Here is a 10763-nt window from a genome sequence, read left to right as displayed (position 1 = left end):
AGGTCAGTGTGCACGAATGCTTTAAGTGGCCCCGGAGGCCGCGGCCCACCTTTTTCACAGTTTCCGTAGTGTAGTGGTTATCACGTTCGCCTAACACGCGAAAGGTCCCCGGTTCGAAACCGGGCGGAAACACTCCTCTGTTTATGCTCACTCTGAGTCGTGAATAAAATCAAACGACGGAGATTCACACCAGCAGCACACTGGGCGGTATGCAGCGCCGCGTCAAACCATAGAAAACCGCATGGAGCTAAGGGAGGCACGAGGGATAAAGGAGTCACCGTCATAGTCATGTCTAATAACCGCTTCCAGTCATGCTTTCTGCCCAGCCGATTTTCTCATTTCTGCACGGGAACGCGGCAGGCCCATGTCCTGGCCGTATCGCTCTGTTGGACAGGAGGAGGAGCACGCATGGTGCTGCTGGTGTATTGCTTTTGTCTGGCCCGGTGAACAATCGGCAGCTGGCAGAAAAGTCAACTCTCCCCGTCGGGGAATCGAACCCCGGTCTTCCGCGTGACAGGCGGAGATACTGTCCACTATACTAACGAGGACGGCTGCACCACTCTCGGCACGTCAGCGGGCCGGTGGGGCGGTTTCCACCTTTACGGGGAACGCTCCAGCGGTCATCCAGATGTTTGAACTGAGAAGTCGCATGTCAACCTCATGGTGGCGCCAGGGGAGAAGGCAAAGGATCGCCGAAGCCATCGGAACGCATCGCTCGGGAGCCACGAATGTCTGTACCAAATTTTGGGCCAACCCATCAAGCAGGTGTTCACATATATCACAAGTGAAATCCTCAGCTTCTGCTGGCGCTGGAGAAAACGTCAGAGGGTGACCAAAGTGCTTAGAACGCATCCTGTGGGGACCGTGAAGCTCTGTCCCAACTCTCACGGCAATCCATCTAACGGTTGTCCAGATACTTCACTCTGGGCCACAAATGTCGACCTCACGGGGGAAAAGTGAAGAGGATCACCAGAGTCAGTAGGATTCATCCTCTGGGGACCAGGGATGAATGTCTGGACTGCAATTTCCTTGCAATCCATCCAACAGTCGTTGAGATATTTAAGTCTGGGCCAAAGTGGTGTACCGACCCACGCTGCCATCCGTACAGCCATGCAGCTATCGTGGCAGAAAACGGAGTGAAAGTTGTAGAGTTGAGGCCTTGACATTTACATCTGGGTTTTGCTACTGCCGAAACGACTGATTCTGTCGCTTCTCTGAGGACAGTCTCCATTGAGGGTTCACTGAAATGTCTCCAATGCCGCGGCACGAGTGCTTGTCTCGTCTGATTTTGTATCACCCTTTTCTTTCCTTTGTCTTTTTACCGATCCTTAACGCTGCGCGCACGAGTGATGTCCTGCATTTGAAATGTCTGGATGTGGTCAAGCGATTGGAAGACACGTCTGGAGGTCAGTGTGCACGAATGCTTTAACTGGCCCCGGAGGCCGCGGCCCACCTTTTTCACAGTTTCCGTAGTGTAGTGGTTATCACGTTCGCCTCACACGCGAAAGGTCCCCGGTTCGAAACCGGGCGGAAACACTTCTTTGTGTTCACACGGAGTAACTGAATCAAACTGTGCTGTCTCATATTAGCAGTGAGAAGGACGCGTAGACTTAAAGTTTGGTGCTCCAATGTCAGCGGAGAACTTGGTGGCAGAAAAGTTATTATAATATAAAGATGGCAGTTCAGGCTAAATAATTTAAAGGAGGATATTGTAACTGCAGAAACGAGGTAATCATTACATGATTAAGGTTCAGGAATGAATGAGTTTTACTCCATGTTACATATACTGGGCAAAAGTCCAAGAAATCTGAGTCAGTGGTGTAACACTGGAAGATGTAGAACACCCTATCATGCGCTGTAGTAAATAAAATTTAGAAGGGGAGACATTTAGAAATATAGTACATGAGACAGGGCAGGAATAGGGCTTAAAATCACTACTGAGCAGAGAACAGGACTTCAGAAAGGGTTTGATAGGTTATAATACAGGCAGGATTAGTAAGTAGGGTGTGGTTTTCCTTTGTCTTGTTGTTTTTTTTCTATAGAACAATCAGTATCCAGATGATCTAGTGCCATGTATCTGTGCACTCCGATACAGTAGGTGGCGGTATGCACCTTCAAAGTTGGTTTGCGACCCGCCAATAAACACAAAGTAGAAGAATAGTGCCTGTGACGTCATCCTCGAGCGACGGTCTAGTCTTCGGATTTCACCATGGCAGAGGCAGAGTAAGCATTTGTTTTTAATTCTATCTAAATCCATCCACTGTTCCTTCATATGTAGTTGAACTGTTTCCAGTCTTTTCAAGAAACGTACGTTTTACTGTGTCGGTCAGTACCTCCATTTAGATGATTGAAGGTAAAAAAGGCAGCTTGCTGGGAGCCTAATTTCACATGTACTCTACCGAGCGATGAGATAGCCGTAGCTTAGCTAGCCCTGCATTTTGTCAACATGTGGAACTTTTGGTGTGTAATTGACACAGTGTACATGTAGCGGACAGCCTCTGTGATATATATTTTTATGCCCTGTGTGGATGTCATTTTCTTAAAGTAACCACTTAGTCTTAAGAAATACAAAAAAAATACAAATTCGCTAAAGCAGCATGTAGCTTATTCGTTCTGTCTGGACAGAGACGTTTATTTTTTAACATGTCTTACGTGTTTAAGAAGAGAAAATTTAATAGAACTAACTTATTTTTATCTTTTATGGCTGTATAATGAACAAAAAGTAACAATAACTCTGTAGCTTGTTGCAAATGGTTGTGGATTTCATGTCTGTTTCTGCTGGTTTCTTCACTGACTCTATGTACGCTTGTGTTATCAGATCAAAAAAAGTCATCAAGTTAGTTCCTGAGTATCTCTTGAAAAAGAGGAAAGCATACCAGGCAATTAAAGCCACACAAGCCAAGCTTGCACTGCTTGAAAAGAGAAAGGTAAGTTATGTTTACTCTTGCTTTGGATTTATTGAACAACAAGAGAAAGCAATAGGAATGTATTGTCACAATCAAAAAATTATATACAACTCTTGATCTGAGGCAAGCTATTGTGAAGGTATTTCCATTAAAGCTATACCATAGTTTTAATAGTTCTCAATGAAGTGTAAGTGGTGAAGGTCAGGTTTTGTTGTCAACCACTGGGATAAATAGGAAGGAGCCAAGGCTCAACAACGTTCAACATACAAGTAGAAATCCACTGTTAAAGAGACAGCAAAGCTACTATTAAACACTAATGTATATTCTCTTTTGGGGTTTTTTTGTTTTGTTTTGTTTAACAGTTTTTGTGCCCTCTTGTAACTGCCAGGTCTGTTATAGGCAGATGTGTGTAAATATGTTTGGGAGTAACTTACAGTTAAATAACATGTAGGCTAACTTGCTTCATACCAGTATATTAGTGATCAGTTTGCTCGCCAGACAAATTTCCTTGTAATTAACCAGTCTGTTATCGTAGACACCACCTCTCTGTTGGTGACTGTTACTTTATAAACCTCTCTTTACCAAACAGTCAGAGCCATCATCAGAGTACACTATGAAAATCAGCGTTCATTTAAATGACCTGTCAGACTGCACTTAATTCTACCATTCTTAAAGTAGTGCTGTGTATGTATATGTTGTTCTAGGTATCAAAGGGCAAACCGTTGAAGTTCAAGCGTTTGGAAGATTTCTTGAAAGACAGCCACAAGAAGCACCGTGATGAAACTCGCATCCGGAGAGCTGATCACAGGCCGGCTGCACCTCTGCCTCCTGCTAAGAACAGACTGGCCTTCGCTGTTCGCATCAGAGAGTGAGTTGTCTGACTCTGAGTTTGGATTTGTGGTTGAGGAAGATTTGCAAAGTTTTCATTTCTTTCCTCCTTTCTGTCTTTCTTTCTTTTTTTGGTCATGTTGCAGGGAAATTCTCCAAAAAGCTGAAATCCGTTGTAAATGGTGGCATCCATCTGTTTGGACTTCAGTGAAGCTAAAAATAGTACCTTTCACACAGCCATATGCAGAAACCATTCAGTCTGTAACTCACACAGACATCCCTGCAACATTTGGAAAATACTTTTATGATAAAAATGTTGCAATACTTACGTTTGATCTAGATTACATGCTGTTTCAGATTTTATCAAATGCTGACACTTCTCTTGTTCATGCTTTGATGATATTAGCTGTTGGTGCATGAAAGCTCAAGTCTAAGCTTACTGATACTTCATACATTGAAAACTAGTCACCAAAACAGCTACTGAAGTGAGCACTCAGATTCGTGGGTTTGGCTCAGAATCATCTTGGAGGCAGCATGTTTGGGTGCCCAACCAGGGCTAGAAATGCAAATTTTGAGGAATTTCCTTAATTTATAGTGGCCGTGTTAACAATCAATACACGATTAACCATCAACAATTTATGAAATACAGTGGATGTTTTTTTCCATAATATAACTGTTTTTTTAGCCATTTACAAAGTATGTTAGGAATTTAAAGAACAGCTTAAGTCAACACCAAGTTACCTGAATTATAAATGAAATAACACAAAATAATAAGCATTTAAATTTGCAGAGCCCCCGACAAAATCCAAAGCAAAAATAGCAAACAGCACAACTTCCAGCTTTGTTTTCCCTGTATATGGTGATATGCCAAGCTAGCATTTTAAGATTCACACACTCTGGAAACTGTTTTTAAAAAGCTCTGTTTTTGGGTGTGTTGGCTGTTTGTAGACAGAGGGCTGAAACTGAGAGGAAAAGATGGGTTACATACAAATGTGTACCTGGCTTAGTTTGAATATACTCAGTCTATAAACAGTTCACTTTCCTCTCTTAACCTCTAATGTAACTTAAGCTATATAAGCTATGTGGAAAGGTTGTTTTTCTTCTCTAGATGACTAAAATTGGTGACTTTGCAACATTACCCTAATTGCTGTGAAGACATACAGTCAGTGCTTTCTTTTTTCATTTAAACTGGGAGCTGACATTTTAAAAAAAGTGACAGTTTAATAGCCCTGGATAGCATTAGACATTGGTGAATTTTACCACGTCTATGGTCGCTGATTTTCCTCATTTGTTTATCTGTAGAAAAGTGCAATTAAAATGAAGTTTGAGTTCAGCCTGTTCCTAACTTTACACGACAAATCTCTTACCTGAATGTGAGTAGTTCTTCCTAAGTAACATCTTCCTGTGTGCAGTTCTCCAACTTGTCAAGATCCAGTCATCACATAACATCTGTCACTCTTTAACTCCATTGATGTGTTCACTCTCACTTACAAGTTGTGATGTTTCTGATGGTAACATCAGATCTGAATATTAATGAATGAAAACGGTTGTATTTATTATAATAACCCATACATGTACATAATCAAACTTCTATGATCCTCTCCTGTTAGGATTAAGGGTGTCAGTCCCAAAGTGATGAAGGTGATCCAGATGTTGAGACTGAGGAAGATCTTCAGCGGGGCCTTCGTCAAAATCAACAAGACCTCTGTAGCCATGATGAAGATGGTGGAGCCCTATGTGGCGTGGGGGTCAGTAGCTGGTGACTGTTGTACTTGAGTAAAGTTACTCTTGGATTACATTTGTTTTTTTACATATTACAAACACTTTGTAATCTTCCCAACAGATTTCCCAACTTGAAGTCTGTTCGTGAGCTCATTCTGAAGAGAGGACAGACCAGGATAGGCAGGAGGAGGGTTCCTCTTACTGACAACACCTTCATTGAGCAGCACATGGGTAAGTTTTGAACACAGCCTCCATAGAATGACAGCAGAAGTTTTAAGAATAAATTTACTAAATCTGTAACTTTTGAAAGTTAATGCATTTGTTTGAATTGTATGGAAAAAAGTACCTCAACAATGCAATATTACACAAATATATGTGATTATAGAAAGTTAAAATGCTCAAGGCCATATGATCATTTGTGATGAACATGTGAAGGGTTATTATTTCTCCTTTTGACAATCTGTTTAGAATTGAGCTATGCAAGGATCTCTGTTTTAGCCTAAAGTTCAAACACTTTGACAAAGTGTGGTGAATTTATATAAATTTGATGAATGAACTGAAACCTACATGCAAATTTAGATGCAGGTATCAGTGTGAGAAAGTGACAGATTTCACATCACTGTGTTTTAGTTTATTTTCGCCCCTTTGCAAAACTTTAAATTTAGGGTTTGGCTGTCTACACTTTGCACACCCCCAAAAACAAAAACACAGTTTCCCCTGTCCATGAGAGTGAGCACACTGACAGCTCAGTTTAGCAATGCTGGATGTTTTGCCTCAGTGTTCAGTAATCACAGAATGGTTAGGTTGGTAAACATGACTGGGTTGTGTGTATCTATTCAATTGAACATGATTTCAGCTTCTGTTGAAGCTCTTTCAACAGCTTTGAAAGCTTGCTCTGTGTATAATAATACTTACAAACATGTAAAGCTTTTTCATTCCTCCCTTTCTGGTTTTGTTTCCACTTTTCCACCATCCTGTCATGCATAATAATCTTCCTACCTGTCACTCACCTCCCCCCTCTTGTTTTCAGGTAAACATGGCATCATCTGTTTGGAGGACCTGATTCACGAGATCTACTCTGTTGGTAGGGGCTTCCGGGCCGCCAACAACTTCCTGTTGCCTTTCAAGCTGTCAGTGGCTCGTCATGCTGCCAGGGACAAGGCTGGGCTCCTGAAGGACCTGGGAAACCCTGGATTCCGTGGCACGGACATTAACTCCATCATCAGACAACTCAACTGAGGAGGAACACGAAAGATGGACTCTCGGCAGCAACTTCAAGGATATTGTAAATTGGATAAGACCAGAGTCTTTTCTAATTTACATTTATTTGTATATCCGTTCTCTGGTTACATTTACAGCACACTGAGAGTCATAAGGAGGACTTCAAATGTAGACTCTTGCCTCATCCGTGTTGTTTTTGTCTTTGCACTCATGGTTTAAAAATGATATCATGTAGTGCACCTGACCACAGACTGATGGAAGCAGTTGGGCTCTTTGGTGATAATCTAACAATATTTTGAATCATCTGTTGACATGTAAAGTATTTTTATGTGAAAGGACTCTTGATTACTACACACGATATTCCCCAGACTGTGAGGAATATATTTACTTTATACTTGCAACCTATGCAAGGACAGTCATTGAATAATTAGGATTGGCTGTCCTGCATGCAGGAGCCACCAGTCCACCTAAAGCAAATTCTTGAACTCCATTTAGTAGTTTGCAGTATCAAAAGATGTAGTCAAAAAATCCTGTTTAAAACTGATTCATTCATTGTTAATAAAGTTTTTGTTTTACAATAAATGACAAATTTATAATTATAACAAATGGCAAATGATTCAGTACTATTGCAATGTAAGCCGAAATGTTTGGCACAAAATGAGAGCCTGTCAGGCAGTGGCGGTGTGCGGCAAATATTACCGAGGAAGCCAGTAAGCTTGGTATGGAGATCATATTGCCATATAATCACATGGAGACATCATAGTCACTTGCTTTCACAGACCAGAATGAACAAGTGCCGTCGCTGTGGTAATGCTTCTCATTCGCGCTTATATCCCATTTCATGGGAACAGTAGCATTTACAAGGCTTTTGTGAACTAAAACAGCATGACGTGTGATTTTATTTTCTCTCTCCAGACACTGTACAACAACATGTGCAAACTTCTCACAGCCATAAGCACTGATTATTAGTAACAGAGAAATTATGTGCACACTCTTATGAGGGGACATCTCTAACAATATAAATGCAATCAGCTAGAAAATACAATGCTGTTCACTGTAAAAGATGCACACGCAATCACACACTAGTTCTGTACAGGCTGAAACATGATGTTGCCACTGAGTTTCTTCTCATTATCTGAAGAATAAACATGTAGTTGAAGGTTTTCAGACATACCTGATTGCATATAAATATCACAGGTAATTGGATATTAACACAGTGCTACTGCAGTATGTTGCTGTAATGCTTAGACTGCTAATATAGGCTACCTTTATAATCGCCCAGTAGGTGGCACTAGTACACAGACTATGGATTGCATATAAGAGTGAATGCCATTTTTGTGTGGTATCAAAGACAAGTAATTAAGACAGAAACTTGAAGTGATCATGTTCCCCAAAATATATATAAAACAATGTATACAACCCTTTGCAAAATAACAATGAGAAGAACATGAGATAGATAGTATAACAAGAAAATGTTTTAAAGACAACAATCCACATTATCAAAACAAAGGCCCTGGAGGTCCATGTCGCTGTCCATGGTGCTAAAGGGAGAGGGAGACAGAGAGAGAGTAGCCTGTGTGTGTCACTGTGTGTTTAAAGACTTTTTTTTTTTTTTACTCACCTATACCTGTTGAGGAAGGACATTCTTCTATCCTTCATCGTGGTGAAATGCTCAGTGACTCTGTCATATAGCTGTCCATTGGACTTCAGGTCTTCAGCTATGAAGGATTCCATTGATATCTTTGCCAAGTGGCCAAGTCTCTCCTGTCCACAGGTGTTTCTAAGGTAGGTCTTAATCCTTTTCAGGTAGGAAAAAGATCTCTCTCCAGATGTGCTTGTAATTGGTATGGTGAGCATCAGCCTCAGTGGCTTGCAAACCTCAGATATGGCAGTGGTCAGTTCATCTTTCATGAGCATCTCCAACAGCTCAGCTGGTGGCTTGTGAAAGAGGGCATCCGCATGGATGACCTGCTGTTCGTTTCTTAGTCTGTTCATCAAAAAATGGGTAGGTCTCAACTAGCTGAGAGATGTCGTGCCCAGAATGCAAACTGGGAGTACATCTTTAACAACTCAGTATCTAAGGCACAAAAAAAAAAAATAGAACTTGAAATCTTCATGTCATATGCTGCACAATGCCATCAAGTAGTTGGAAAAAGAGGTGATGGTAAGAGTCCACAGGGCCTGTGTTCTCTTGGTCACCATCCGTACTGACTCCTAGCTCAAAATCCTCCCAGGCCTGACGGTGGATGCTGTCTTTTTATTTGAATAGCTGAAGAAGTTCAGGAAGTTGTGGAAGCAGTCCAGAGGCAAAAAAGAACTCTCATAACAGTGAATACACAATGCATATGAGCACTTGCATGTTATGTCTGTGGTGTGATCCACTTCGACTGCTATGAAGGGCAGTGTGTTTATTTCTTCGTATATTTCTTCCTGAATACCTGTAACATGAGCAGTGCGTTCTATTAGGTCATCCTGAATTGTCTTTGACATACCCGTAAATGCAGTAGCTGATGCTAGGTTTCTGCTAGCATTGTATCAAACGCGGCAAAAGTTTGCACTAGCTCCACAAAGTTCCCCTTGTTGCCAGGGCTACTAGCCGACTTGTTGTGGCCAGAGAATGCCTGTTCCTAGTGACCGAGATACAGAACAGCAGCAATCAGTCTCTTCAGAATTGCACGCTTCTTGTCGACCTGTTGGTTATGCCTTGTCACACTTATTGCAGCTACTTGATCCAGTGCCTTGTTTATCCTTACTCATCCAAAAAGTTTGAGTTTGAGTTCAAATGTTATATGACTTTGGGACTTTGAATGTCTCTCTATGGCCCACGAGAGGGTTTTTCAGATTTACATATTCTGTTGTGCTCCATGGGTTGTTCAAGGAGCTGCTAAACTGGTCAAACAGGAGTCAAGGCCAGCAGAAAAGCTGGTTTAGCTTTGCGCTTCCTGTTAGCCATTTTGTTCTTGCATAGTTCCGTCACAAAAGACCTAGCTTTTCCCTTAGCTCTCCCCTGAGACAGGTCCAACATCTGGGTAGGCCTGCCATTCTGTTTGATCTTCAGTTGCAGTTCAAAAGCAAGCTTAGTAAAGTCATTTTTTATGAGAACTCAAGGCCCCCATCTCCATCTATTCTGCTAACTTGCTAACTGGTTCTGCCGGCACTACGTGTAGTAGGCTAGCCGGTTGGAGACTCAGTAATTTTTTAAAATGATGATGACTGTGATTTGATTAGTGAGAAGCCAGGTTAAACCTGGCCTCCCTTGTTTGTTTGTTTTTTTGTTTTGTTTTTTGATAATTCAGTATTGAGCACAGTCAATATGACTAAAACTTTAACTTTTTTTCTCAAGGGGAAGCCAGGCAAAGCTGGCCTCCTTTGAGTGTTGCATTTCACTGAGCACTAGACAGACCAGAGGACATCAACTACACAATGTAATGCATGCAGAGGGGCACTGTTTAACTAGCCAAAGAAGAAAAATATGATAATACATAGAATGTTTTGATAACAAGGGAGATAGCAAAACTCAGTAAAAGACGCAGCTGTTGGAATGATACATTTAGTTTTCTTTATTGGAATATATTTATGGTGAGGCCAGGCTTCCTTTGGCCTCAGAGAGAAATCGCCTCTTCTGTCAGGAGACAGAAATTATAGAGTTACCATGTTGTCGTCATGATGCAGACACTCTTTGACACTATTGGCAAATACTGGCCAACATTTGCCCAATCACCCAGAATCTCGCAATGTTTGTAGAAGCTTTATTTTATTAATGAAGCAATCTTAGTGTGGTTTTTCTATAATGCATTTCTGGCAGGTTGTACTGGAAAAAAACAATTGTTTTATTAACACTATCTTCAGATAAGGCTGAGTGATTAATATAAATAAATCAGTCAGTAGGTGGTATTGTTTTTACAGCGTCATTCTCCCCCCTGTGGTGTTACACTGGTGTCACTATTAATTCAATGAGACACATGAGTCACCAGCGGGAGGAGGGGAGAGAGATGTAGCAACCTATGCAGCTGCGGCTTTACGAATGCGCACTGGGAGAAATGGAGGATGGAGCCGGTAAAGCATCATGAATGTCACTGATGTTTT

The 10763-nt window shown here is 41.4% G+C and overlaps 1 protein-coding gene, 1 long non-coding RNA gene and 3 other non-coding genes across 5 annotated transcripts; 3 read left to right on the top strand and 2 right to left on the bottom strand.

Moving 5' to 3' along the window:
* The first annotated feature begins 59 nt into the window (after positions 1-59).
* trnav-aac lies at positions 60-132 on the top strand. The gene has a single exon. It is a non-coding gene; the product is annotated as a tRNA-Val (tRNA).
* A 344-nt stretch (positions 133-476) lies between these two features.
* trnad-guc lies at positions 477-548 on the bottom strand. The gene has a single exon. It is a non-coding gene; the product is annotated as a tRNA-Asp (tRNA).
* Positions 549-1463: 915 nt separating this feature from the next.
* trnav-cac lies at positions 1464-1536 on the top strand. Its single transcript has one exon. It is a non-coding gene; the product is annotated as a tRNA-Val (tRNA).
* A 15-nt stretch (positions 1537-1551) lies between these two features.
* On the top strand, positions 1552-7259 carry rpl7l1 (ribosomal protein L7-like 1). Its single transcript, XM_042389914.1, has 6 exons — positions 1552-2223; positions 2819-2927; positions 3611-3774; positions 5345-5482; positions 5578-5687; positions 6487-7259. Exons 1-6 carry the CDS (start codon positions 2210-2212, stop codon positions 6693-6695), a joined length of 744 nt encoding a protein of 247 aa, XP_042245848.1. The 5' UTR covers positions 1552-2209; the 3' UTR covers positions 6696-7259.
* On the bottom strand, positions 6646-8387 carry LOC121882019. The gene is made up of 2 exons (XR_006092002.1): positions 8299-8387; positions 6646-8218 (listed from the first exon to the last, which is right to left on the bottom strand). It is a non-coding gene; the product is annotated as an uncharacterized LOC121882019 (long non-coding RNA).
* Positions 8388-10763: the final 2376 nt, after the last annotated feature.

The sequence above is a fragment of the Thunnus maccoyii genome, chromosome 17, assembly GCF_910596095.1.
Source record: "Thunnus maccoyii chromosome 17, fThuMac1.1, whole genome shotgun sequence".
NCBI classification, from domain to species: domain Eukaryota; kingdom Metazoa; phylum Chordata; class Actinopteri; order Scombriformes; family Scombridae; genus Thunnus; species Thunnus maccoyii.
This window is presented reverse-complemented; position numbering and strand designations above follow the sequence as displayed.